This window comes from Chaetomium fimeti (genome assembly GCF_033439085.1).
Source record: "Chaetomium fimeti strain CBS 168.71 chromosome Unknown B0H64scaffold_6, whole genome shotgun sequence".
In the NCBI taxonomy this organism is placed as follows: Eukaryota; Fungi; Ascomycota; class Sordariomycetes; order Sordariales; family Chaetomiaceae; genus Chaetomium; species Chaetomium fimeti.
Window position 1 is genome coordinate 2,594,072 of NW_026944334.1, and position 26,609 is coordinate 2,620,680.

At 58.3% G+C, this 26,609-nt stretch overlaps 10 protein-coding genes across 10 annotated transcripts; 6 read left to right on the forward strand and 4 right to left on the reverse strand.

The window, feature by feature from the left end:
- Positions 1-156: 156 nt before the first annotated feature.
- On the reverse strand, positions 157-2,081 carry B0H64DRAFT_217713 (major facilitator superfamily domain-containing protein). Its single transcript, XM_062799528.1, has 3 exons — positions 644-2,081; positions 440-581; positions 157-351 (listed from the first exon to the last, which is right to left on the reverse strand). Exons 1-3 carry the CDS (start codon positions 1,873-1,875, stop codon positions 187-189), a joined length of 1,539 nt encoding a protein of 512 aa, XP_062657153.1. The 5' UTR covers positions 1,876-2,081; the 3' UTR covers positions 157-186.
- A 2,839-nt stretch (positions 2,082-4,920) lies between these two features.
- Positions 4,921-6,869, forward strand: B0H64DRAFT_217762 (uncharacterized protein). Its single transcript, XM_062799530.1, has 3 exons — positions 4,921-5,269; positions 5,343-5,583; positions 5,639-6,869. Exons 1-3 carry the CDS (start codon positions 5,118-5,120, stop codon positions 6,824-6,826), a joined length of 1,581 nt encoding a protein of 526 aa, XP_062657154.1. The 5' UTR covers positions 4,921-5,117; the 3' UTR covers positions 6,827-6,869.
- A 1,558-nt stretch (positions 6,870-8,427) lies between these two features.
- On the forward strand, positions 8,428-9,661 carry B0H64DRAFT_419332 (carbohydrate-binding module family 1 protein; the record flags this gene model as incomplete). Its single annotated transcript, XM_062805372.1, has 3 exons — positions 8,428-8,572; positions 8,649-9,287; positions 9,381-9,661. 3 exons carry the CDS (start codon positions 8,428-8,430, stop codon positions 9,659-9,661), a joined length of 1,065 nt encoding a protein of 354 aa, XP_062657155.1.
- Positions 9,662-10,983: 1,322 nt separating this feature from the next.
- Positions 10,984-12,706, forward strand: B0H64DRAFT_466205 (major facilitator superfamily domain-containing protein; the record flags this gene model as incomplete). Its single annotated transcript, XM_062807683.1, has 4 exons — positions 10,984-11,145; positions 11,205-11,266; positions 11,315-11,730; positions 11,785-12,706. The coding sequence occupies 4 exons, from the start codon at positions 10,984-10,986 to the stop codon at positions 12,696-12,698; spliced, it is 1,554 nt and encodes a 517-aa protein (XP_062657156.1). The 3' UTR covers positions 12,699-12,706.
- A 512-nt stretch (positions 12,707-13,218) lies between these two features.
- Positions 13,219-14,515, reverse strand: B0H64DRAFT_364406 (uncharacterized protein; the record flags this gene model as incomplete). The annotated part of the gene is made up of 2 exons (XM_062801833.1): positions 13,585-14,515; positions 13,219-13,481 (listed from the first exon to the last, which is right to left on the reverse strand). The coding sequence occupies exons 1-2, from the start codon at positions 14,297-14,299 to the stop codon at positions 13,219-13,221; spliced, it is 978 nt and encodes a 325-aa protein (XP_062657157.1). The 5' UTR covers positions 14,300-14,515.
- A 559-nt stretch (positions 14,516-15,074) lies between these two features.
- On the reverse strand, positions 15,075-16,416 carry B0H64DRAFT_217818 (uncharacterized protein). Its single transcript, XM_062799531.1, has one exon. The coding sequence runs from the start codon at positions 16,345-16,347 to the stop codon at positions 15,331-15,333; it is 1,017 nt and encodes a 338-aa protein (XP_062657158.1). The 5' UTR covers positions 16,348-16,416; the 3' UTR covers positions 15,075-15,330.
- A 919-nt stretch (positions 16,417-17,335) lies between these two features.
- On the forward strand, positions 17,336-17,744 carry B0H64DRAFT_444896 (uncharacterized protein; the record flags this gene model as incomplete). The annotated part of the gene is made up of 2 exons (XM_062806813.1): positions 17,336-17,398; positions 17,496-17,744. 2 exons carry the CDS (start codon positions 17,336-17,338, stop codon positions 17,742-17,744), a joined length of 312 nt encoding a protein of 103 aa, XP_062657159.1.
- A 531-nt stretch (positions 17,745-18,275) lies between these two features.
- B0H64DRAFT_477154 (uncharacterized protein) lies at positions 18,276-19,865 on the forward strand (the record flags this gene model as incomplete). Its single annotated transcript, XM_062808187.1, has 3 exons — positions 18,276-19,269; positions 19,328-19,416; positions 19,474-19,865. The coding sequence occupies exons 1-3, from the start codon at positions 18,428-18,430 to the stop codon at positions 19,863-19,865; spliced, it is 1,323 nt and encodes a 440-aa protein (XP_062657160.1). The 5' UTR covers positions 18,276-18,427.
- A 372-nt stretch (positions 19,866-20,237) lies between these two features.
- On the reverse strand, positions 20,238-21,218 carry B0H64DRAFT_434787 (uncharacterized protein; the record flags this gene model as incomplete). The annotated part of the gene is made up of 2 exons (XM_062806102.1): positions 20,238-20,812; positions 20,978-21,218. The coding sequence occupies 2 exons, from the start codon at positions 21,216-21,218 to the stop codon at positions 20,238-20,240; spliced, it is 816 nt and encodes a 271-aa protein (XP_062657161.1).
- A 1,226-nt stretch (positions 21,219-22,444) lies between these two features.
- On the forward strand, positions 22,445-23,087 carry B0H64DRAFT_466218 (uncharacterized protein; the record flags this gene model as incomplete). Its single annotated transcript, XM_062807684.1, has 2 exons — positions 22,445-22,568; positions 22,686-23,087. The coding sequence occupies exons 1-2, from the start codon at positions 22,512-22,514 to the stop codon at positions 23,085-23,087; spliced, it is 459 nt and encodes a 152-aa protein (XP_062657162.1). The 5' UTR covers positions 22,445-22,511.
- Positions 23,088-26,609: the final 3,522 nt, after the last annotated feature.

A 26,609-nucleotide genomic window follows, 5' to 3' on the forward strand; every position in this document is an offset into this window, starting at 1 on the left:
CCGAGGCAATCCGGCCCTTTGTACTTTCGCAAAGAGCAACCGCGCTGCATTATTACTTCATGCTAACATAACCAACATGCCTTGGTATCATCCCAAACCCGACCAGAAGCAAACCACCACCGGGTGATATAAAAAAGACTGCCGTGCTAAGCCTAGCCGATACAACCAACAAGCGCCGCGGCCAGCTCAAACGGAGTCGTGCTTATCATGCACGGCAACATCCTTCGCGGGGGCGACGTCCTCAGCCGTCTCATCGCTGAACTTGAGATCCTCCTCTAGAGTGACGGTGTCCTTGATGCGCGTGAAAATGACAGGTGCGGCGATGAACAGCGCGGCGGCAAGAAGGCCCCACTAGGAGAAGGGGAAAGGGGTGTTAGTTTCGGCTTCTGCGCGCGAGCTGGATCGGGGGGGGGGGGGGGGGGGGGGGTGAGAAACGTACGGTAGCACCGAACATGGTGTTGTAAGGCGTCTTTAGACCATCCAGGCGCCAGTAGACAGCGGCGCCGGCGGACTGGATACCCTTGTAGAAGCCGGCCAGGTTGGCAGCCTTGCGTCCCGAGTTGCTGAGCGCGCCCATGTACCTATGCGGTGGTTAGTTGCTACTGCGGTCCTTTCTGGCCTGCTAACCGGGGGCGAGACATACCAGTAGATGCAGGTCTGGAAGGCGGCATCGAAAAAGCCGTAAAAGATGAACAAGAACATGGGCCCGATGTAGCGCTCGCCACCGTCCGTCCAGTCGACCCGTTCCTGTTCATACCCAGAGTCCTTGTTCTCGACTATCTCGCGGGGAACTTGCTTGATCTGCCACGCATAACCGCCGCCCCAGATGGCGAAGGTAACGGCAACCAGCGCTATAAAGCTGCCCTTGGCACGGATGGAGCGGCGGGCGCCGGGGAAATCCAGCCCGTAGCCGAAGACGATGGCGCCGAAAATCTGGCTGGTCCAGTAGAGTAGGTTGTTGAGAGCACGGGTGCGCGTGTTGAAGTGGGCGCCGTTGAAGTCGTTAAGTTGGTATGTGTAGAAGATGTTGGAGGCGAAGAACATGGGGAAGAGCAAGATGACCCAGGGCGACGACGTGATGGTCTCGAACAGGCCGATGAACTCGGTCTTCCAGCTGGGGTTCTTCATCAAGATGACCTTGCTGCCGTCCTCGCGGCGGACCTTGTCCGCGTTGCAGAGCGACATAGCCAGGACGGCACCGGTAAACATGAGCACGATGAGGCCGATGTAGGTGCCGTCGGTGACGTTGGTGGCGCCGGTGGCGTTTACGTTCTGGCCGAGGGGGACCAAGGCGCCGATGACGGCGCCCAGGTTGAAGATGATCCAGAAGTATGAAATGTAGCGGCCCTTCTGGGCCTCAGGAGGGTAGCTCATCATGATGGTCCCCTGGGCCGTCCAGAGAAGGCCGGCGCAGACACCAAGGAAGGCGCCAGCAAAAACGACGAAGCCGTGGTTTTGGTTGTGGTTGTAGCTCAGAAAGCTGCCGGCGTAGATGCAGTAGCCGAGACCGCCGAACGCCAGCGTCGCCTTGACACCGAGCTTGTTGGCAATGGTTCCCGAGAAGAAGGCGACCACGGCGAATGTCGAGTTCAGGGCGGTGGCGGCGTCGTTCTGGGCTGACGGGTCGACCTGACCACCGCCGCCAAGCCCGGTGAGGGCGTTGAACATGCCGGGGCACAGGAAACACACCATGGCGACCATGAGAAGCTGGACGATTGGTGACGCGTACCATATTTCCTTCCCGGCGACCCTGAAACCCTTGTACATCCATCCTCTGGGTCGCTGCACCGGTCCGGCGGTGTCGGCCATGTTGGAGACTTCGGCGGTCCCGAGCTCGGGCGCCTCCGTGGCTGGGGCGTTTTTCTCGTCGGCCATCGTGTCGGTTTGCAGGGCGTTGGTTCGGTGCCTCGTGATCCGATCGGACGAACGCGCGGGGAGTGGTGGTGGGTTGGGAATTGGAAGCCACCGACCGGGTCTCGCGTGGAGAAAACGAGGGCGAGCCAGAAAGTCGGCGGGCGGCAGATATAAGACAATGCCGAAGATCCTGCAAAGGTCTTCTTCCTTCTCGGCACGGTTAAAGCTTGGCCTGGCGTGCCTGGCAAGGGAGTGGTGGAGGGATGCGGCGCACTAAAAGTAGCCGTTCCGGGGTACGAGGATGACAGGGCGAGGAATCAGTCTGGGGATTGGTCGCCGGCGGGGAACCCTGGGGAAACGGTGTCGACCGCGACGCACAGCGGATGCAACGCTGCAACGCGCTGGCTCGTGTCGTCGAAAGGCGGCACCACCGTCAAACGTAGCAATGGGCTCCAGACTTTTTGCATGTGCTGTCTGGTTCCCTCCCTTTGCGCCGCAGCTGAGCGTCCTCAACAAACACCAACTCCTTATCTGAGGAACCAACGTGACAATGCGCAAGGCGGGGAACGATAGCTCGGAACGAGGATAATTTTGGTGCTTGGGCTTGGTCGTTACCAAGGTAGGGATGGAGGTTCGTTCGTTCCTCTGAGGTTGTGGGCGGTGGGTTTGTGCCACGACGAAGCAATAGGTTGCTCTCTCCCGGCAGTGGAATGATGGCGATCATGGCCCTGCTTGGTTGAACCGGAAACTCATTCCTGTCTATTTTTCTATTTTTTGCATCTGAACACCGCCCGCCTCTCTGCTCGTAATCTCGGCCTGCCAATTGATAGCTGAGGGAATCGTGGCCCGTGATTGTCGAACAGATGGCCAGGCTCCCAGGCACGATAAAGATTGGGACCGGACCGAATGGATTTTGGGGGCTTGGCTGGTTGGTGCCACTGGCTCCTTCCCCGGCCAGGCCAGCTTCGAGTTGGAGACACGACTGAAGGCGTAGGAGCGTGCTGATTGGCCATAACTTGGATGGAGAGTTCGTTTAGGAAGGAGCTCGCACTTCAGTGGGGCAAAGCTCGAGCCAGTTTTTCCACCTGACCCCGGCGGACATCCAGCGGAGGTTCCCCGCCTCGCCCGAGCCCGTTGCTGGGCGAGTCACTGGTCCCTCAGCGTCATGTAACGTTCCCTGGCTCCATTGAACTGCCACCCAGAAGTCCCCCTTGCAACCAAACGGCCCCCTTATCGCCTTACCGGAGGCACCCGCCGCGTCAAAGAGAGAGGGCTCGGGAATGCATAGGTGTGTTGCGGTTGTCAACGGCTGACCACTGGAATTTTGCACTTAGTTTAGTTCCCCGCGATTTGGCTTGTCGTCTGGTGACCTTATGAGCGCCGTGCGTCGCGTTTCGGAGCACCTCGATCTCAATGCGGACACTTGCCCCGATTCCCAGGTTATGAGGTACCTAGGTAGGTTACACGGCTGAGGTGGTTGGCCTGGAACAGGGGAACAACCGCACTCGCGGGAGGTCTCTCGAGACGAGCTGATGCAGTCAGATACGAGAAGGATTGATCAACATACCGCAGGAATCGGTCTGGCGGAGAACGGTTGGTGAACTTCGTATACTGTATGTCTATGTATGCTTTTGCTTCCGCAAGGCAGCCGATTTGAGGGGATCCCCAACTCGAGGCAGCGCAAATCCCACGATACAGTCAGATTTTGTGTGCGAGCTTGAGACAGCAAACATCGGATTCACCGAGTCTCGTGCTCTTCGACCCCGCGATCATTGGGCTGCAGGGCCAGGTTACATCTCCCCGCGAATCTCTCCTTCCAACAGACCCGCAAACTTCCTGGCCCTTCACGTGCAGTGGGGCTGATGGCAGACTGCCTGTCGACGCCTGGTTTCGCTTGTTTCGCTTGTTGTCCCTTAACCAGGCTGTCGGTTCTCTCGAGTGTCGGGGTCTCCAGGCGCAACCTAGGTGTGCCAAGCATACCGAACGAGTTTCTGAGTCTGTTGGTGGACGCCCGGTAATGTGGACGTTACCTGGCAGCAACCTCACTGGATTGTACAAGTGGTCAAATAGCCCTCGCGTTAAAATGGCGGTGACTACTAACTGACTGCTTTAGTTTCATTTGTGCCTTCTCGGACGAAGTACCGGATTAAGTCCCCCTTCAGCCGGATCGGCCAGGGAGAACTCGGCGCTCAATGCTTCTTGACAGACCCCACCTTAACGGAGAAGCGACCTTCGCCCCGGACCGGAAAGTTTGCCGATCCCACGGCCTCGTCTCTCTTGTCCCGAGAAGGTGAAATCCGGTTCCGGTTCGCTACCCGGGGTCGCGGCCGGTGTATATGAGAATGCTCCGAATTTACGTGCCGACCACGTCCGGTCGACCCGGTGATAGCAGCCCATATTCGCGTGCTGTGTGGGATGCTCTGGTTCCACGCCGGCTAGCCTGTTGAGCTCTTTTTTGCGAATGTTTTCTTTTTCTTTTCCTTTCAACACCGTGCCGACGAGATGTGGCCGGGCTGCACAAAGAATTTGAGGGTCGCGCTTTCATCGAGGGCGAACGGAAGCGCCACAGCTCCGAGCAGGCCGAGTCAGCAATAGCCGAGCTTATTGCCTTCCGGCGCGGCTGAACGGAGCTTGAAGGGAGCGCCCGAGCGGGTCCGCGCGACGCCAATTTTCTTCCGCGCTCAGGGGTCGTGGGCCCTCCCGCAACTTAACCCGTGCTGTGATTGGACAATGTGGCCTGTCAAATCCGATGACATCACCGGGTTTTGCACTCTTTTTCCTGTCCGGCGTTGTTTTAGGGTCAATATTCACGGCCCGGGAAGCGGTAGAAGAGCCTGGACAAAGCATGAATACACCAGACGGCGTCATCTAGTAGTATGAAGCCATAGATACACATGATGATGGTCAGCGGGGGAATTCTCACGCGGCGTCGAAGTATTTCGGTAGGTGAGGGTTGTGTGGGGTGGGAGGTGGCTCGCGTATCCCAGACAATGACCAGACGAGAGAGAGATGGGGTCAGGAACCGGGATGGCCTGCAGCTATGATGCCGCCCGGTTCAACCATTTATTAACTCGACCGGCTGCTGCTCAAGAGCATCCATAGCTTTTCCTGGCTGCTCTGTAACACTTTCTGATATCCTTCTTGGACTTTGGACCGCTTCCTAGCATCGTTGTGTGCTTTTCCTCCTCTCCACTCCTTTCGTTTCGTTTTTTTCCCTTTCCTTTTTCCTCCGTCTTATTCCTCCCCCTCCTCCTCCTCCCAGCATGGCATCCCCTATCGCTTCGGCCGCGCTCAGGTCGCGCATCAAGCGCCCTTCGATGCTGAAGAAGCTATGCCGACCCGAGGACATGCTCCAGCACTTCCCCAACGGCGCCTACATCGGCTGGTCCGGCTTTACTGGCGTCGGCTACCCGAAGTAAGAGTCCCTCGCACCAAAGGAGCATAGAAGGGTTTGGGGATTGGGTCAATTGCTGACTATGCATCTACAGGAAGATGCCCACTTTCCTTGCGGACCATGTCGAGAAGAATAGCCTCCAGGGACAGCTGCGGTATAGCCTATTCGTCGGTGCCTCATCAGGGGCCGAAACGGAGAACCGCTGGGCTGCCCTGGACATGATCGAGAGGCGGGCTCCCCACCAGGTCGGCAAGGACATTGCCAAGGGCATCAACCAGGGTCGGATCAAGTTCTTCGACAAACATCTATCCACGTTTCCTGTGGACCTCGTATACGTAAGGACAACCGGAACCCCTAGCCACATCTAGGCAAAATAGTAACCAAGAATAGGGCTTCTACACCAAGGACAGGCCAAACAACAAGATCGACGTTGCCGTTGTGGAGGCGACCGAGATTAAGGAGGACGGCAGCATCGTCCCTGGTGCTTCGGTTGGTGCAACCCCTGAGCTTCTCCAGCTCGCTGACAAGATCGTCATCGAGGTCAACACTGCCCTGCCCAACTTTGATGGCCTTCACGACATCACCATGACCGACCTGCCGCCGCGCCGGAAGCCGTATCTGATCACCAACGTCGAGGACCGCATCGGCACCAACTCGATTCCCATCGACCCGGAGAAGGTGGTCGGGATTCTCGAGTCCGACTACCAGGACCAGACCCTTCCCAACTCCCCGGCCGATGAGACGTCGCAGAAGATCGCCGGCCACCTGATCGAGTTCTTCGAGCATGAGGTCAAGCACGGTCGCCTCCCCGCTAACCTTCTGCCACTGCAATCGGGTATCGGAAACATCGCCAACGCCGTCATCGGCGGCCTCGACAATTCCAACTTCCGCAACCTCAAGGTGTGGACCGAAGTCATCCAGGACACCTTCCTCGACCTCTTCGACTCGGGCCGCCTCGACTTCGCCACAGCCACCTCGGTGCGCTTCTCCCCAGCCGGCTTCGAGCGCTTCTACGAGAACTGGGAAGCCTACCACGACAAGCTGCTCCTCCGCTCGCAGCAGGTCTCCAACTCGCCCGAGATCATCCGCCGCCTGGGCGTCATCGGCATGAACACGCCCGTCGAGGTCGACATCTACGCGCACGCCAACTCGACGTGCGTGATGGGCAGCCGGATGCTCAACGGGCTGGGGGGGTCGGCCGACTTTTTGCGGAGCGCCAAGTACAGCATCATGCACACGCCCTCGACGCGGCCCTCCAAGACCGACCCGCACGGCGTCAGCTGCATCGTGCCCATGTGCACCCACGTCGACCAGACCGAGCACGACCTCGACATCGTCGTCACCGAGAACGGCCTGGCCGACGTCCGCGGCCTGAGCCCCCGCGAGCGCGCCCGCGTTATTATTGACCAGTGCGCCCATGATGTGTATCGGCCTATCCTCCGTGCTTATTTTGAGAAAGCCGAGAGTGAGTGTCTGCGTAAGGGTATGGGCCACGAGCCGCACCTGCTGTGGAATGCTTTTGATATGCACCGCGCGCTGAGCGAGGAGGGGAGCATGCAGAAGGTTAAACTCTGGTAAGGGGCTGAGAGAAAGGGGGTGTTGATGGAAGGGAGGGGGGGGGAGAGGAATGGGGTTCCTGAAAGACACTTTCTTGCGTGCTCATCTTAGCGATATGTGACTTTTGGGGGCGTTAATATCGTATATATGGGTATATATATGCATACAATCGGGTATTTACAATCTGGCACCCGTGAAACTCTCGCATGTCTTGTAAGTTGGTGGCATTGCCCATGGAGGCAGAGCGTCAACACCTACACGGGTTCCGCTATTCCCTACTATTCGTTGACTATTACCAACCAAGCGAGCGTGTATTTGAAACTTTCAGGGACAGTCAATCGTATACTGAGTGGCCCGGAGCATAGCCAGGTAACTTGGATACGTTAACACAAAGCCGCCCAAGGGTATTGTCACCAGTGCCCTGCAGCCCTAAACCCCTTTATCTCGAGTGTATGATATATCCCCCAGCTCTGCTGAACCAACCTCTATTGCTGCGTCAAAGGGGCTTGGTAGTTTACCAAAGGCAATCTTTGGACTGTTGAGAACAGTAGGGGGAGCCACCCCTTATTCCGATGCGCCGAGGTCGCGTTGGGTCTGGAGGCAAGCGCATCGGGCGAATATTTAACTACCTGAAGTTAAAGCTATTGGGCCTAGCGAATCGTCGTCGTTTCAACTTCGACCTGGAGTGGATCCTGCTTTTGATGTTGTTGGGGCACTTGAAGGGTTGAGCTCACCCAGCGTAGTAGTGTTTTCACGTGTGTACGACGAGCGGATACCCCCCGACTCTAGTTGTCTCTCAATTAGACTAGGTACCTATCTGGTAGCCAAACACCCTCACTTAACTGAGTATGAATAAGAGCATAGCTAAGAAGCTGCTGAGTCCTGATCCTACATTCCATCGTGCAGTGAGAACAGCTTCGAGAACTGAGCAGTTCGTTACATCCGGGATTGTTGCGCATGTTTCCGGACCGGAACCAGAGACTCAGAAAATAACGGTCGTGTCATGTGGGCATCAATATAACGGGCTGAAGCGAGGCGGAACGACCAAGTAGGAAATTTCAGGAGCTGTCAGATGCACGGGGCGGTTTAGCAGCCTTTTAGCTCGCGAACAAGCTCCCCAAGCTGCTCAAGCTTTCTCTCTTGGTCTCTTGGCCCCCGCAACTGTTCTCATGATTGGCGCAGCTTCCCTGGTTCTCGGGAACAAGACCGGCCTCGGCTCCACCAGGGGTCATGCGAAACCAGGAACGAGAACCAAAACGGGACAGATTTCGAGGTCCTTCCGTGAGATTACGACTCTAAGCCCTCTTCTTCCTCCGCACCCGATCTCAAAGCGGGCCGTCATTGCGGGTGTACGGCGTCCGAATGCCTAATTATATGCCACTTCGACACGCCATGTCGCATCCTCGCAACTTACCCACCGCCCTTGTACATATTACGGACGGTGATAGACCGGGCGCGTGGATCAAAGAGGACCCAGCAACCGGGATGAAGGCGTCAAGGGGTGCGATATGTGGGGGTGGGTGCCGGATGCCCCTTATAAGATCTTAACATCCATCCTTCTCTTACTTCGACCCTTGGTTTCCTGTTCAGCCTCTGAGGTCGCCGCTTTTTATCCCGCCAAGATGAAGTTCTCGATCCTGTCCAGCCTCGTCGCCAACGCCCTGTCCGTGTCGGCGGGCACCGTCATCTGGGATGGCCGCTTCAACGACCTCAGCTCCTCGACCGACCTGAACAACTGGTCGTGGGGGAACCAGGTCGGCCCGTACCGTACGTCACCAAGCACCTCTTACACACCACCTCTCCGTTCTAGGTGAGGAGGCTTGGGCTAACACTCGGGACTTAGAGTACTACATCCACGGCTCGTCCCCGGTGACTTCGTACGTCAACCTGTCGCCCGACTTCAAGAACCCGGCCGACTCGGGCTCCAAGCAGGGCGCCAAGATCACGCTCGACAACACGGCCTACTGGAACGGCCAGAACATGCGCCGCACCGAGTTGATCCCCCAGACGACGGCGGCCATCAACCAGGGCAAGCTGTACTACCACTTCTCGCTGATGCGCAAGGACACCAACGCCCCAGCCACCACGCGCGAGCACCAGATCGCCTTCTTCGAGAGCCACTTCACCGAGCTCAAGGCCGGCTGGCTGTCGGGCGCTCCCGGCATCTCGGACACGCTGCTGCGGTGGTGCGTCGGCGGGCAGACCCAGTGGAGCACCGAGTGGGAGGCCGACGTGTGGCACAACGTCGCCTACGAGATCGACTTCAGCGCCAACACGGTCGCCTTCTGGCACTCGACCGGCAGCGACGCCCTGACCCAGAAGATCGCCCCCGTCAGCACGAGCACCAGCAGCAACGGCGCCGACTGGCACGTTGGTGTACTTGAGCTCCCGCGCTCCGGGTACCCGGATAACGATGAGGACTACTACTGGTCTGGTGTTTATATCGAGAGCGGCAGCCTAACCACCAATGTTGCCGGCCCTGGTGAGTAGTACCCTTCCTACCTGCCTGGTCACTGGTGATACGAAGGAGGACGTCCACCCAAGAGTGCAAGTTCGCTAACGGAAATCTCAAAAGGCGCCCCTTCCGGTGGTGAGGGCAGCAGCAGCAGCAGCGTTGTTAGCAGCAGCACTACGAAGGCCCCCGTCTCGTCCTCGACCACCCTTGTTACCTCGACCACCAAGGTCTCCTCGACGACCACCACTCCGGCACCGGCCACTTCGACCACGGCGGGCGCTGGTGGCTGCACCGCCGCGCAGTGGTCGCAATGCGGCGGCAACGGCTACAGCGGCTGCACGGTGTGCGCCTCGCCGTACAAGTGCAATGTTGTTAACGACTGGTACTCCCAATGCCTGTAAGGAAGGGACGGGATTGGTTCAGAGCTGAGGTGCTGAGTCGAGAGCGGGGCGGTCCGTCCACGGAGGAGGGTCGCTCTGTACATACTTCGTAGGGTCTTCGCTTCTTGTCGATACTTTGTTGCATGCTTGGATTGAACCCAAGCCACCACCAGTAAATACTACTATCTTCAAGTTACGTCATTGGACGAGCAGTTCGTCTCAACTCCTACCGAGTTCAGTTCCTCAGACTCCCTCTCGGACTCTCCGATTCATCAAGCTTTTTCCGAAAATTTTCGGTGTGCGAAAGGGACGTTAGACTTACATGCAGAGTAACCCCGGAAAATCCTCCCGGTGCAACGACGGGCGAGTCCGACCACCTGGGTAGTGTATTCTTTTGAGAATGACCCGACGATCGCACCAAATCCCAGGGCCCTCGCCTTCTGTCAAGAACCTCGGTCGGCAGAAGGTCTGCACGCTGAGAGGCTAAAGAACCGAATAGGTAGCCGGTCTTGGCAGCCACGCACCCTCTCCTCGTGCTCTGACTCGGCGTAAAACTTTGAGGGATCCGCCTTTTTACTCTTGCCCCACGTCCCAGGCCTTGGCTGACGCAAGCCAAGACTGCCCCGCGGCGGTTGGCAGCCAGTCGTGGTTTTCGCAGAGCTCTCGAAAAGGCAGTTGTGCTTCAGGGTATCCTCCATCGCGGTTCCCATGGGCAAGGCTCCCCCCATGAAAATGCTGCATATTTTCAATGGGAGAAGTTTGGGAGCCCACCATTGGCCCCACGCCCAATAGTTGATCTTCTCTTTATTGAGCTGAACTGAATGGACGTCGAAAACTTGGCAGCTTGGGGGAGGCGGCGGGGAATCGCTTCTCCTGCGCTGCCTGCCGCCCGCCCCTTCCGAGTTTAAAATGTGGCACGAGGACCCTGTCGATCCCTTCAAATCTTTCCATTCTCTCGGTACCCCTCTCTCGGTCTCTCCCGTCTTCGAATAAAGACTCAGGTCCCCCTCTCGCACCGCTCCCTAGGTCCGGCCTTCGACAAGACCCCCCCCCTTCGTCCCGGACACTCCTCGCCTCTGCTTCTATCTGTCTCGAGCCGTTCGATGCAGCCCTCCTCAACTTCCGCCGCTCCCTCACGCCCCTGATCCTCTCCCCTCTAAAGTCAGAGAGAGAAAAGTATTGTTCCGACCTCCGTCGTTCGGCCCTCGACACGCGGTTCGTTGCCATCTCGACTCCTAGAAGCCTCCCCCTCCGAGCGCAGCCCTCCGTCTACTCCTCCACCTAGCTATCCCGCGACGTTTGGTCGCGAGAGTACGTGCGCGTGCACTGCCACTTTTAGCACAATGAATGCAGACAAAAGTCTCACCGAGGGTTCGCAGCCCGTTGACAGAAATGCCGCCGGATACGTCTCGGACTCCAACTCCGAGACCAGCAAGGAACAGGACCTACTAGCTCACCATGGACACGACCCTGCTCTGAGCCGGAAGATGGCTCTGGTGAACGATGTAAGTCGAGCTTCGAGGAGACTTGGGGGCCTTGTTCTATACTGACTTGGTGATCCTAGGCCATCAATGAGCTCGGGTGGACTCCCTACCATAGCATACTGTTCTGCCTCAACGGATTCGGGTGAGTACGCCTCTGCTGTCCAGTTAATCGACCTTGTTAACGTCCCAGATATGCGGTCGACTCACTTGTCATGCTGCTCCAGTCCGTCATTGCAGGCCAGGCCTACCGCGAGTTCGGCGAGCATGGTTACGCGACCGCCATGACTATCGCCCTCTACGCCGGCATGTTCGTCGGCTCCTTGTTCTGGGGTCTCGGCGCCGATATCATCGGCCGCAAACATGCCTTCAACTTCTCGCTGATCATCTGCTGTATCGCAACCATTGTCGCCGGCGGCATGCCCAACTGGCCTTCGCTTGGGCTCTTCATTGCCCTGATCGGCTTCGGTGCCGGCGGCAACCTGGTCTTGGATACCACCGTCTTCTTGGAGTTTTTGCCAGGCAACAAGCAGTGGGCTGTCACCCTCATGGCTCTCTGGTGGGGTGTTGGGCAGGCCATCACCGGCTTTATCGCCTGGGGCTTTTTAGGTGCGTGTGATAGCGGCGAGGGAAGGCGTCTTTAAATACGCTAACACCTCATAGTCCCTGAGCAGTGGAACTGCGCTTCCGTCGAAACATGCACTCGGGCCAACAACATGGGCTGGAGATACGTCATGTTTGCCAGCGGTGCCCTGGTGTTCGTCATGTCGGTCCTTCGCCTTACCCTGGTCAAGCTTAAGGAGACGCCGAAGTACCTCCTCAGCATGGGAGAAGATGAGAAGGTCGTCGAGACCTTCCAGTCCCTGGCCTTGAAGTACGACCGCCCTTGTAGCCTGACGGTCGAGAAGCTGGTTGCGTGTGGCACGATAATCAACCAATCCAACGGTTTCTCCTTCGGCGAGATGTTGGGTCACCTCAGCGGCCTGTTCACGACACGCAAGACCACTCTCTCGACCCTGATGATTTGGCTGTCCTGGATGATGATCGGAATTGTGTACCCCTTGTTCTACGCCTTCCTCCCCAACTATCTCGCCTCGCGCGGCGCCGAGGTTGACGTTACCTCTTTCGAGAAGTGGCGCAACTACGCCCTGACCAACATCAGCGGCATTTTCAGCCCGATCCTAGCCGCTTGGATGTGCAACATCCCGCTCCTTGGCCGTCGGTACACCATGCTGATCGGTGCGCTCCTGACGGCTGCCTTCTTCTTCGCCTACACGGCCGTGCGCACCGCGGACCAGAACGTCGGCTTCTCGTGCACCATCGCCTTCTGCCTCAACATCTACTACGGTGTCCTGTTCGCCTACACTCCCGAGGTGCTCCCCAGCGCCCACCGCGCCACGGGCAACGGTGTCGCCGTCGCCGGTAACCGGATCATGGGAGCCTTGTCCGCCGTCATCGCTACCGAGGCCGACACCACCACGTCCGCGCCCATCTACATCTGCGGCGCCCTGTTCGCCGGCTTGGGTATTGTTGCCGCCATGTTCCCGTTCGAGCCGTATGGCAGAAGGAGTTCGTGAGCAACCCGTTGGTTTGCTAGCGCGGCGCTGAGAAAGATGGGGGCGTTGGTAGTCCCGGGAGTTGGAGTTGGATAGACAGGGTGGTCCCGGGAGTTGGATGAATAGACAGGGTGGGCGTCGATTTTGCATCGGTTGGCGTTATAAATGGGCAGGATTGGAGTTGCCGGTCTACAACAGTGTTGCTTGGTCTTTTCAGCCTTTGGATAAACAGCATTGATACCCCGAGCGAGGAGCTGCGTTCCAGGCTTGAGCGACATCCCAACGGCTCCGGATAGCTGTTCTCTTAGCTTCTTGAGATATCCAGCCAATTAACGCGTGCAGTTATGACATGAAAGGACGCAGCCCCTGTTTGTGAATGTTTTTTTAATAAAAGAAAATGATTGGTTTTATATGATGTGGTTCGGTTCTCATTGACCTTTTTCCTCTGCATTATTCATTGCCCTCTTCCCCGCTCATTGTTTAACCTCCCCGTGCTCCACCCCCTGAAGCTCTATCGCTTTCGTTCCAAGTCCCGAATTGGTCAGAACACATACCTCCTGGCGATGACAATGCTGACGATTCCCAACCCCACCAGGATCAAGTTCAGAAACGCCCCGTTAACCCATCGCTTGTTGGCCTGCTCCTCCCGCGCCTTCCACCCGCTGCTGACCGCGTTTGCGTGTGGGAACGGAACGTCGGGAATGGGCTTGTCCAGGAACTTGCACAGCGGCGCCCACCCGTCCTCAATGTACCACTCGAGGAGGCGCTCCTTGGGGACCAGGCCGCGGACCATGTTGGCGTGTTCTGTAGCTGTCAGCATTTCGAACCTTTGACGCTCCTGCGTCGAGAGGAATGAAGATATCTGGGCATCGGGGGTAGGTAGAAAAAAGCAAAGGAACAAACTCACCCCTCTGCACCCATCTCGCATTCCCCCTAATCGCCCTCTTCAAATCCCCATCCGCCGCCCGAAACAGCAACGGCCACAAGAACCGCTCATACACATGCCACGCCCAGAAACACTCCCGATCCAGCCAGCTCGCGATCCAAAACCCCCAACTCTCATTCGCATGCACCAGCGTGCTATCCAAACTCCGCTCCCACCCATCCAAATCCCGCCTCATATTCAACACCACCTTCGCCTCGGGATACGCCGCCACCATCTCCGCCGCAAACACACTCGCCGCCGCATCGGTAACCGCCACGCTATGCCCCAACAGCTCATCAAACTCGGCCGCCGTCACCGCCATCCCCTTCCGCTTCGTCTCTGCCGTCCCATACCACTTCTTCCTGCACAGCCGCACCCACCCGGGCGAGTGGCACTCGCTATCATAAATAATATCCCACCCGTGGTAGGTGTGGTCGTACCCGAGGTGCAGCAGCGCCTGCTGCAGGGACTCGGTGCCGGTGCGCGGGAGGCCGACGCACAGGACTTGCATGGGACGGGTGCGTTTGCGGGGGGAGGGGGGGTTGGGGATGGCGTAGAAGCGTTCGAGGACGGTCCAGAGGGGGTGGTGCAGGGAGAGGGTGAGGTAGCGGTTGGGGTTGAGGATTTCGAGGAGGGTTTTGAGGGGGGAGGGGGGGGGTTTGGCGGGGGCGGTGGTGGTGGGTTTGCGGGTGCCCATTGTTGGTTGGGTGGGGGGTTTGTTTGGTTGTGAGGTGGGGGAGGTTTGGTGGTTAGGTGGTTATTGGGTGTGTGCCAGTGGTGTAACCTGGGAAGTGGTGGTGGTGGCGGCTGGTCCGTGGTGGCGGGTCATGGCATCAGGGAGTGCGGGGATGAGGTGATGATGGGGTTGGGGGCTTTATATAAGAATTGGACCTGTGTGTCTGGACAGCCGTGGACCGCGTCCTTCACCTCAATTCGGCGTCAATACACCCACAATTTTCATCCTTCGGCAGCCTCAGCACCAACGGTTACCGTCAGATCGGCGCCACGCGTTTTACCGCCCGGTACATCCGCCCTGTAACATGCCGAATGTTCTCTGGTTTGGCTGACGGGAGCACCGAGGAAGGCAACCGATCAGCATCTGCGCTGATCCTCTGGGGTGCACTGGACCGACAATGTCCGGTTCCGCGCAAGCATTCATAATCACGAAACTGAGAGAGGAGGCGGAATTAATATGTCGGATAGGCAGTGGTCTCATGACGGCCGCGCGGCCAAAAATGATCTAGTCGGGATATATTGCGGCTCGATAATGCGTCAGGGAGGAAGCTTAGCCGGTTATAACATGCCCATGTTGTTGCATCAAGAAGTCGATCCCGGAACTCTGCCGAGCGAAATGCCATCGGCAGCCTTCCAATCCCCATGGGGGAGGTAATATATTCGGGAGATAGGCCGGCATTTGTATACTGCGTATATGCTCACACATTCGGGATGTGGTCAACACTCTGATGCGCCCCTAGGACGTAGATTGCGTGTTCTTTACATGGCGCAATTGTAATATGTTCGCAGATTGCTGTGTCTCGCTCGGATCGTGCCGTGTGACGGGAGGGAACGATGTCGCATGTGACGACATTGAGCAACTGTCACAGGGCAATGCCAATCGCTAAATGCCCATTAGGTGGCCGGTTGGCGGACTGACGGCGGCCACCACCAGGAACTCCAACTGCCCAACATCGTGATGGTGTAGAACCAAAACCCAAGCCGCTCGCTCCCTCACTTCCCCAACCCCTCCACATACTCCCTCACCAACCCATCCCCGCTCTCGTCCACCACCAACCCCAGACGCAGCGACTCGGCGATGTCAAAGTCCTCCGCCCACCCCCTCAAGATCCTCTCCAACCCCTCGTCCTGCACCTCCTTAATCAAACCCAGCCTCTCCTCCCCGCCATACTTCGCCAGCGCATCCCTCAGCTCCTGAACACTGACCGCAATCCCCGGAAACAGTACCTGGCGCACATGCCCCGGCAGAACCCCCCTATCCCACGCGAGCACCCTTACCAAGTTCTCCACCACCGTCCGCGGCGACGCCAGAAACGCGCGAAACCCCCTATCGCACAGCGGCACCACACACTCGGCGCCATGCATCGGCTCGCGAATAATCCCACTCAGGAAGCTAGACGCGGCCCCCGTGGGCTTGCCGGGGCGGACCGAGACGGTGGGCAGGCGGGCGACGACGACGTCCAGCCCCCCGCGCCGGTGCGCCTCGTTCAGCAGCACCTCGCTGACGAGCTTGTGCGCGCCGTACGTGCTCTGGGGCGTGGGCGCCCAGGAAGGGGGGATTTTGGTCGCCGGGGCGGGGGTCGGGAAGGGCGGGCCGAACACGACGACCGAGCTGGCGTAGATGACGCGCACGCCGCGGTGGTGGGTTTGCAGGGCGGCGGTGAGCGCGCGGATCGAGTCGACGTTTACTTGGAGGGAGAGGGCTGGGTTGGCTTCGCTGGCGGCTGACATGATGCCGTGGAAGAGGAAGACTGCGTGGAGGGGCTGGATGGCATCGTGGGTGAGGAGGGTGGTGATGAAGTCGGGGGAGGTGATGTCGCCTTTGAGGGTAGTTGCGTGTTCGGGGTGGGCTGAGTTGGGCGGGATGATGGGGTCGGCGAGGTCAGTGAGGAGGAGGCGGTATTCCGGCGTAGAAAGGAGGCGGGCTGCGAGGAGGGGGCCGATGAGTCCGCCCGCGCCGGTGATGAGGATATTCTTGGTGGGAGGTTGGTTATCGGATGGGAGGGGCATCTTGGACGGTAAGAATCTAGACCATTGGGGTTATTTTGGATGGTCGAGGCCGGATGGGGCAAATATCTGGTGCGCGCCCGACGGCATTGGGCGATGCTCCGAACCCCTCTCCGCTCTCCGAGTTGGTCTTGAGTTCTCAACCCCAACCCTAGCGCGTTCTAAATGCCTTGGGAAGCGGTAACTTCGGTAGGTGGTTTCCATATTTGGGCTCCATGATCTTAGGACATAAAAAAGGGCGGAATCGGGCGGGTTGGTTGGGATCCATGGGATCCAAAACTTAAACGTTGAGAGGTTAGGTAGCCTAGGTAAATGGGTGCTACTTAGGTTTAACCACCCGGGCAGGTGTTTGTTGGCGGTTACCTTCGATGCTCCTTCCCTCACTGCTCAGAGTTGCCGGTTTGGCCTCGCGAGGTCTTCCCACTCTGTATTCAAGTCGGAAATTATTCCTTCCCTTTTATTTCAACTCTCAAACATGGACGAGTACACCAGGAGTCTACCCACCCTCCACACTGCATATCTCGAAACATTCAAAGAATCCCTCACCTAGATCCTGTCGACATGGGCTGCCGGATCAACCTACCTCTTTCTCACTCGAAAATATTTAACGGTCGCCGGACCCTATCTTTCAACAGGACCAAACATCGACAAGACAAAGGCAGGGCTTCTGGGGCGCCTTCCACACGCTGACTTTGAGCTTTCAGCTGCTGCAGGCTCCCAAATGCCCCTTGCCCCTCCCTGCCTTTCTTGTCGGTTGCCGCCTCAACCCCTTTCCGCACTTCAGTAGGTAATCCACCTAGGCACCCAGAGATTCGGATAGAGGATCGAGGTTATAATCATCGTTGACCACCGAATCGCGGACGATTTGTATAACGCCGATGACGGTATTTTCGACGATTGGCGGCATATTCCATCTCGAAACGAGGCAATCCAATACACTTCCTTGCTCCCTTCCACCATCGCGATTATCTGGACTGCACAGGATGTCGCAATGGCGCGACAGGTCACTGATGTCGCGGGTTACTGGCCCGAGACCAGAATATTTGGCGCCACGGTGATCTTCATGCGGGAACTCGGGGCCAAAAGTCAGGGTGGTGGTTGCACTTGTACGTAATACGGGGATGGAGCCGGCCGGTTAATATCCCCTATAGTGCCGAGACCACTTCTTGCATCCGGCCCGGTTCAAGGGCCCGCGCACCATCCTGCCGCACACGTCGGAGCAATACGACGCTCAGATCAACTTCCTCCTCGGGCCCGTGCCGGTGCCAAACGGCCTTGTCGAATTCCAATCCACGCGATGCTGGAAAGTCGCTGGCGATACAATCCGCGGGCCTCTATCACAGAAGTTGACTCGTCTGGAATGGTCCGTGGGCGCTGTCAGCGTAGACGGGGTGGGCTGAGGGGGCAAACCACGCCGTTCCGTCAGGCCGACCGCCAACCGGCTCGATATTTGTGATAGGAGGTCGGTCCGTCCTTGTGTCCAAGACGAACCACGCGAAGGCAAGCCGCTCAACCAAGCCACCGTAAATGCCGCGTTTGAGACTGGGACAAACTACACCTTTTCTCTCCTCTGGGACGATTGGGTGTCGACTTGGTCCTGTCCTATCGTGTTGTCGGTCCGCCGTGGCAAGGACGTGTGTTGAAGGTCCTGGAGACGTCGCCCGCCCTGGCTTTGTTGGGACCAAACATCCTCCGGACGATCTCATTATATAGCGAGCCGATCCGAGCGCTCCGCCTTGCCCATTTCAAACCTTCTTCGGAGTCTCCACCAAGCGACCCAACACCCGCCCAGCCCTTGGCACGTGTGCCGCCTTCTTGTGAGCCAGTCTTATCTGTTTGCACAGTTGATCGGCCGGTGCTGGTCCTAAAGGGTAATCGAAAAAGAGGATTGGCGCTGCTCAACTTCAAACGGGCCGCGGGCTCAGCGGTGGGGCAAGCTTGGGGCGGGGCAGGGAAGCAGAAGCAGGGAAGCAGGATGGCGACGCGCACGAGGCCAGATATACAAGCGGCTGGCCTTGGGCTATGGAATAACTAAACGGCGGAGGAAATTCTTTGCTTGACATGTAAACCCGACAAACTGATCATGGAGTCATTCTATCTTCGGGCGTCGGCTGCCGTCTACGCTGCGCTGCTAGTTCCGGCCGCCTTAGCAACACAAAACGGCCCCCAAGAAGCGGAGATAAACCAACAGCACCTGTACGGAACCGATTGTCTTCCCGGGCCGTTACAGCTCGACTCGTATCCTACCTGTGTGACTGCGACCAGCGATGACGACGACCTGCCTTGGGCGCCGTGGACGTATCGACCCTACTGCGCTGGCGATACCAACTACTGCGTCTTCACAAACACCGACTTCCGGGGCCGAGACAAGGGTGTGAGCGTCATTGACGTGCCGCCGTCCGGCACAGAAAATGCTACTTCGGCTGTGACCTCCATTGCGAAGTTACTTTCATCTCGTCCACCCGCCCCTGAATCCGCCGATACAACATCACCACCATATGAATTGCGGGACATGCCCGGAAAGGGCAAGGGCCTGATCGCAACACGGAAAATCTCACGTGGGGAAGTCTTTATGGTCGACTATGCCGCCGTTGTGGCCGACACCAAACTCCCGGGCCGGGTAAGACAGGCGCAGGGTCGGCAGCTCCTGAGTGAGGCCATCGAGCGGTTACCAGGGGCAGATGAGGTCTTGAGCCTCGCGAGGAGCAGCCCTGACCCTGATAATGTGCCCGCCGGCGAGGACGTCATGACTACGAACTCGTTTGGCGTAGAGATCAACGGAAAGGGGTACATGGCTTTGTTTCCGAGAATTGCGGTCAGTCTATTTGGAGTTGTTGGGGTACTTCGCGGTAAAGCTGTGAGGACCATCATTGATGCTAACCCATCTTGCACCATACAGAGGATGAACCACGCTTGCAAGCCAAGGTAAGCTTTCCTTATCCCGCTCCTTGTCATTCACAGAACTAACCCCTTAACTCACCAGCGCAATCACCCGCTTCAACGCCACAACCCTCTCTAACACGGCTACCGCCTTTCACGACATCCTCCCCAACGAGGAACTCACCATCAGCTGTACGCCACCGACCCCTCTATTCCCCCGGACCCCTACTAACTCGCTAACTTACCCAGACGCCGAATTCGGCCTCCCCTCCGCGGCCCGCCGCCAAACCCTCCGCAAATGGGGTTTCACCTGCACCTGCGCCCTCTGCTCGCTCCCCGCCGACGAGCTAGCGGCCTCAGACGAGCGCCGGACCCGGGTGTCGCGGCTCGGGAAGGAGGTGATCGAGCTGGTCCAGCACGGCGACAAGGACGATTTAAAGACGGCCGTCGAGCTGTACGCGGAGGCGGTGGACGCGGTAAAGGAGGAGGGGCTGGTGCCGCACTTGGGCGGGCATTATCAGGTGTTGGGGCAGCTGTGGGCTGCGGCGGGGGATCTGGAGAAGGGGAAGGAGTGGGTGAGGAGGGGGAGGGAGGAGACGGCTTTGTATGAGCAAGTGGGTGGTGGGGTGGGGGGGTATTAGGCGCAGTGGGGCGGCGGTGGAGGTGCATTGCATGACGGTAGAAAGTTAAACGCATAATATGGTTGGAGATTGAGTCTGTACTGATTAGAGAGCTTGGAGAGAAGGTTGGGTAACAGGCCTATCAAATAGCTGAGATGAAATACAATCGCCATCTATCTCCCATCACGTCATCTACCGCGAGTCAGCTCGGAACGAGTCTTTAAACAGGGTTTGGGAAAACGTAGAGTGTACAGTTTACTCAGGCTATATACAAACTGCTATCTCTCTTGCATCTCATTACTTCTAGGTCCTGATCCGGGCCCACAACCCAAAATCAAACGCAACGCAAGTCCAAACACGCCCAACAACACTCCATGCTCAGCCCCACGCCAGCTAAGGCCCGGGGTAGAAGACGTCGTCGTCAGACCAGTCCTCCTCCCCGTCCACTGCAGCAGCCCCCCGTTGCCCTGGGGCACCACCCATCCCACCCCCCTCCTGCTCCCCAAGGAAACCCAGCCATCCCGCCTGACCCTCCCACCACGCCCTCCACGCCATCATCCTCTCCACCCCATCCAGCGCCGCCAGCGCGAGCACAATCTGCCCATCCGCCCTTTGCACCAGCGCTCGCAACTTGGCTTCCACCGCCGCCGCCCACCACTGCACCCTCCCCAGCGCCGTCGCATGCCCAGCAAACCCCCTTGCCGTCGCCGCCACCGAAAACACAACACCACCACCACACCCACTGTAACCTGCTCCCGCTGCCGCCGCGGCCGCCGCGGCCGCCACCCCCGCCGAAACCCGTTTCTCGCACGCCCGCCACGCCGCGGCCCGCGCGCGCGCCTCCCCGCGCTCCGCCAGCACACACGCCATCTGGCCCTGGGCCACGCTGTGCAAAGTGCGCGCTAAAGCTGCGCGGGCGAGCGCCGCGTGCAGGGCGAGCGCCGCGTGCAGGGCGAGCTGGGCGTGGACTAGTTGGGTCGCGAGGGTTGGTGAGGAGGGGATGGGGATGGGGAAGGGGGTGTGGAGGGTTGGTGGTAGTGGTGGTGGTAGTGGTGGTAGGGGTGGTAGTGGTAGGGGTGGTGGTGGTGGGTTTGGGGGAGAGTACGCTGGGGGTGCGCCGGGCGGTTGGGAACATAAAGGGAAGAGTGTTGGTTCCCAGGGCGGCGCGCGGGGATTGAGGGCCACTGGTGTCTCCGTCGTTGTGGTGGCTTCCCTTGTCGTCGTGGTCGTGGTGATCGGGGTGTCGACGGTGTCGACGACGACGAGGGGACAGGCGGAGGGTGTCGGGTTGGCGGCGAACAGGACTCCGTGGGAGACGAGGTTGGCTGCTGTGCCAGCGTCGGTCCTTGTGGGTGGTATCGGTGGGGTCGCCATCGCCTCGTCACGGCGGGTTCGTCGGTGCGCCTGGTGGGAGCACTGGTCAGCGAGGGGTCGGGTGGTTGAACAGCGAGGGCGATGGGGTGGTGGGGGGGCGGCAAGAGCATGGAGGAGCGGCATACAGCAAGTGGCAATGGGGGGTGCCCCGTTGGAGGCGAACCTAAAACGAGAGAGTCGAGTCGAGACGAAGTTTAGACGGAAGAAAACCGCCGTAGAAGAGCCCAAGAGAAGAATCAAGTGCGGTGGAAGTGCCGTTGCTGGGCTGTGCGCTGGAACACTTGATAGCTTTTGTTGTTCTGGAGTTGGGTGAAGAGGGAAGAAAGGGGCAGCCACATCTTGTACCTTTCCTCGAGGCTGGCTAGTGTAGGAGCGAAGCTGATTATTGAGATGGTGGATAGTAGCCGTCAAAACGCAAGGAACCAGCAGAAACCATCCACTGTCTTCCCGAACACGTTAAATGGGTCGACATGATCAGAGTGAACAGAGTATGTACGGGGTGGTACGATGGTGCTGTTCTGGAGCGTCTTTTGAGACGGCCCCTGACAAAGATACTAACTCGGCGAACAGGCCCACGGCCAAGGGTCACCCACCATCGACACCAGAAATCAGATGCACGACGACTATCGCACCCTCTGCAGCTGCGTCACTGCAGTAGTCACCACATTGGTTTGCCCGCCGTTCCGCCGCCAGATCTTGGTATTTCCGAACCGCTCCCATAGGACTGCATCCCCCGTCTATCCACTAGTTGTATGTACATACATAGTCTTCTTGGCACGGTTAATGCGAGGGCGTCACCCACTCACTACTCTTAGACCATCACCCCAAACATCCGCATCCCATCAAACTAGATACACCACCCCAAGGCCAGGGGGCCAGTCCACGCCCCAAGACCCGCCGCACACCTACGATAAACCTAATCCTCGAGCCCTTACTTGAAAGTACGAGCCTTTGTTCAAAACCATGGCTACTCGTGGCCGACGCCGGCTGCAATGAGGATCCGGATGGTCGGGGCAAAGGCGGAGACACCAGGGGACAGGACAGCCATTCTCAGACAGCTATTCTTAGAGAGGTAATGAGCAACATCCACGTGATTTCAGCCCTAACTAGGTATCCAAATACGAAATACGACAAAAGGGGCTGAGGCCTGAGGTGTGAGGAGTCAGCCTAAATACCCCTTGGGCTCAGCTTCGAGCCGTTTTTGAGTCGTGTGACTACCTAACTTAGACGATTCGACGACAACAACTTGTAAAGCCTACGGATTTCACTTACCTGAGATTCCAAGCTGGGACCATGGATCCCCTGTTTATTGCAGCCCACGCAGCTGCTCTCCGGGCCTCATGCGACGAGGTACGTAACCATCAAGTTATCAACGAATCCGCTCTTCTCATCTCGTTTAAAGACTTTACCACGACCTGTCGAAGAGCAGCCGGAGATGAGCTAACCTATTGCATTGCATCGCCATAGACCATTGGTTTTACTTCGGTGGTTCTCAGTGCTGGGACACCGGACCAGGACTCGGTTCTGTCTGGCCTTGGATATGATCTTCAATTTGTCGGCCCCGTCCTGACTGAGATGCAAATGACCTGGGCCGCAAACGGTTCTGCCATGATGGTTCACCCTGCAGCAGGGTTTGGCATGTGGCCCAGTGTCCAGAAGAACCTCGAGAGTGCCAGGGCCAGTTTCCAGTCCATCAAAACACAGCTTGAACCAGTCTTGGGCAGCGTCGGCAAAAGCAGCGGGTTCCTGGGGCGAAACAAAGCTGCTTGGAAACTGGGTATGCGGATCAGGACACTGGCCATCTACCGAGAGCGCCTCCGAGCCCATCACTTGGCATTCAAAGTCAGCGTCAGCATGATGCGGATGTAGGCGCCCCCTCTCTCTTCCTCTCTCCTCTCTCCTCTCTCCCTCTTTGTGTGGGTGCGTGTAGCTAACCTTTTGTCATCCTGCAGGAGTATCGGCTCACAGCAGAACCAAACAGCCGGGGTCAGACAAGGATCCCTTGCTGCTCTCGATGCTGATATTGGAGATATTGCCGCCGCTAGGGAGTCTTTGAGAAAGGAGTCTTTTGTTGGCACGGACGAAGAGAACGAAAGAAAGCAGCTGGAGCTTACATTGGAAAACCTGGTAACGACGGCAAAGTCCTTTTCTTCCTTTGTAGCCTCCTCTCTATTGTCGCCTCAACAGCAGCCCGGTGTCCATGGCGGCGCTTCCCCTCAGCCGCAATATCAAGGGAGTCAGTGGCAGCAACCCCAGCCCAAACCACCGCAAGCATATTACGGAGGGACGCAAAGTCCACACCAGCAACCACAGCCACAGCAGCACTATGGACAACAACAACAGCCGTACCCTGGACACCAGCAGCATTACATAGGGGGTCACCAACCGCATATAGTAGTGCAGCAGCCGCACTTTGGAGGGACCTTGGTCCCGCCGCACCCACAACAACCGTATTGGGGCGGTCAACAGCCGCCGCACCAGTATACAGTGGGCTACCAGTCACACACAACCATTCAACAGCCACATATACCGCCGGGGCCGGCGCATGTGGGAGTACAGCAACAACCTTACGCGACAGCACACCCGCCGCCCCCAGCAGCCGGATATGTTCTTTCACATTCCGCGCTGCCGGCTCCGGCCGTTGTTTCCCCGGCACCACTGCCAACGTCTTTCATGGAAGAAGAGGATAGCCATGACTCTGCTCCGCCTCCTAGCTATTACCAAGCCGTGGGTGCCAGCCAGGATGAATCTGATAGCGAGGACAGTGGGCCTGGCCCTACACCCTTTCACATAGCGGCCCGGACAGGAAATTTCGCAGAGATCAAGCGACTTATCGCTAACGGAGAGGACATGTTTGCGACGGGCGAAATAGGACAGAGTCCGGCCTACTCGGCCGCCTGCACCGGACATGCCGAGATCTTGGAGTATCTCATCCAGCATGGAGCGGATTACAAAACGGGCAACGAGGACGGCTGGACTCCGCTCAACGCGGCTGCTACGTTCGGCAAACCGGACACACTCCTCATTTTGCTGCGATACGGCGCCGACCTGAACATCCCCTCGGTAGATGGACAGAGCCCTATCTACTCGGCCGCGAAGGCAGGGCATCTCAACACCGTCCAGGTGCTCGTCGAACACGGCGTGAACAAGAACGACCAGACCTCAAACGACGGGTGGACTCCGCTCTGCGTGGCAGCTTCCGAGGGCCACGCGCATGTGGTACAGTACCTGGCGAGGCAAGGCGCAGACTTGACGCTCGCGACCAAGCACGGGATGACGCCTCTCAGGACAGCATGCGTGCAGGGTTATATGGATGTGGTAAGAGTTCTATTGCAGAATGGAGCGCCCCCTAATACGCCGTGCGAGGAGGGCTTCACGCCCATTTATAGCGCGGCTTACGGGGGCCACACCGAAATTGCAAGGCTCCTCCTCGAGTACAAAGCAGATCTTCACCGGCCTGCAAACAACGGCTGGACCCCAATCACCGGGGCATCCCAGAACGGCCACCTCGAAATCGTGGAACTACTCATGGCGCGAGGCGCAGATATTCGAGTGCCGACCTCGACCGGCAGGACGCCGTTGGAGGCGGCAGCCTACAAGAACCACGCAGATGTGGTACGAACACTCCTCAAACACGGAGCCGACATGACGGTCCGCGACGAAGGCGGGGAGACACCCCTCTATTCCGCAGCCAACAACGGCAGCCTCGAAGCCGTCCAAGTTCTCCTCCAGTACCGCGCCGACCCCAACGCACCCAACAACGACAACTGGACCCCCGTCGCCGCGGCATCCTTCAACGGCCACCTCGCCATAGTCAAGCTGCTCCTCTCCCGGGGCGCCAACCTCCACACCCCCACCTCCTTCAAACCGCACCCCGCTCGAGGCAGCCGCCCGCGAGGGGCACACCGAAATCGTCCGACTCCTCCTCCACCACGGCGCCAACCCAACCCACCCCAACAACGACGGCGAGACCCCTCTCTACGCCGCCTCTACAAACGGACACACCGCCATCGTGACCCTCCTCCTCCAATCCCACGCCGCCCCCAACTACAACCCGAACCAACCCAACACGCGCAAATGGACGCCCCTCCACGCCGCCGCCCACAAAGGCCACACCACCACAGTCCAAACCCTCCTCGCCCACGGCGGCGCCACCCCCGCCACGCGCAACGCCGACGGCCTCTGCCCTCTGCACTCAGCCGCCTCGCACGGCCACCTGGCCATCGTGCGGGAACTCCTCCGGCGCGGCGCGCCCGTCGCCTCGCGCAGCAACGACGGCTGGACGCCGCTGGCGTCGGCGGCGTCGAACGGGCACACGGAGATCGTGGGGGTGTTGCTGGACCGCGGGGCCGAGATGGAGGTGAGGAATGGGGTGGGGTGGACGGCGCTGGGGGTGGCGGCGCGGGAGGGGTATGGGGATACGGTGAGGGTGTTGTTAGGGCGGGGCGCCGAGGTGGGGGCGGTGAATGACAAGGGGTGGACGGCTGTGCATGGGGCGGCGGAGAGGGGGCATTTGGAGATTGTGAAGATGCTGGTGAGGGGTGGGGCGGATGTGAGGGGGAGGACGGGGACGGGAAGGTCGACGGTGGGGTTGGCGGCGGGGGAGGGGAGGACGGAGACGGTGAGGTATCTGTTGGAGTTGGGCGTGCCGGGGGGGTTGGCGGAGGAGAAGGGGTGGACGCCGCTGCATTCGGCGGTTGAGGGGGGCCATGTCGAGACGGTGAGGGAGTTGTTGAGGGCGGGGGTGCCGGTGAAGGTGAAGAATGAGAATGGGAGGACGCCGGCGGACCTGGCGAGTGCGAAGGGGTTCAGGGAGATTGAGCAGTTGTTGATGGAATATGGGTTTCAGGGGCTGGGGTTGTAGGTTGTGTTGTTGAGTTAGGTAGGTAAGTACTTATTGTCGCCCTGAGATTCGAGAATGCCGCATTCTAAAGGAAAATAAGAAATAGAGAAAGGAAGAAACTAAGGATAACACATCAAACAAAACAAATGGAGTAAGAAAATGCAAAATGACTACCTAGATGCCGGTTCTCTAGCCTTCAACAGCTTTCGGTTTGTTCTTCGGTTTTACAACGACGCTGCCTCTGTAACTAAACGATGTCCTACCCCCAAGCTCGGTGCCGAGCAAAATGTGTAACGCTATGCGATGAAAGCCTTGTATGTTTGATTCGTAAACCTTTCAGGTAGTCTAGTTCCAAATAAGCCGGTTGAGTCGGAATTTCCGGTAATACTTTGTGGCACAAGCACGTACGGACGTTTATGCATCATGCAAGAGCGCAGGTAAGACAAGGTTGGGAACCCCCAAAGCTTCTTCCAAAGAGGAAGGTACCTACATATCACTTGAGGATAACTAAGGCACCTTACCTTGTCTTAACACTGTGTAAGCCACAT

Bases quoted from the DNA above. Each gene is read 5' to 3' on its own strand.
- B0H64DRAFT_217713 (XM_062799528.1), bottom strand. From the start codon at position 1,875: ATGGCCGACGAGAAAAACGCCCCAGCCACGGAGGCGCCCGAGCTCGGG. The intron at 582-643 runs GTATGTCTCGCC...ACCACCGCATAG, and splicing joins TTCCAGACCTGCATCTACTG to GTACATGGGCGCGCTCAGCA. The intron at 352-439 runs GTACGTTTCTCA...CCCTTCTCCTAG, and splicing joins ACACCATGTTCGGTGCTACC to TGGGGCCTTCTTGCCGCCGC.
- B0H64DRAFT_217762 (XM_062799530.1), top strand. From the start codon at position 5,118: ATGGCATCCCCTATCGCTTCGGCCGCGCTCAGGTCGCGCATCAAGCGC. The intron at 5,270-5,342 runs GTAAGAGTCCCT...ATGCATCTACAG, and splicing joins ACTGGCGTCGGCTACCCGAA to GAAGATGCCCACTTTCCTTG. The intron at 5,584-5,638 runs GTAAGGACAACC...AACCAAGAATAG, and splicing joins TTCCTGTGGACCTCGTATAC to GGCTTCTACACCAAGGACAG.
- B0H64DRAFT_217818 (XM_062799531.1), bottom strand. From the start codon at position 16,347: ATGCCCCTCCCATCCGATAACCAACCTCCCACCAAGAATATCCTCATC.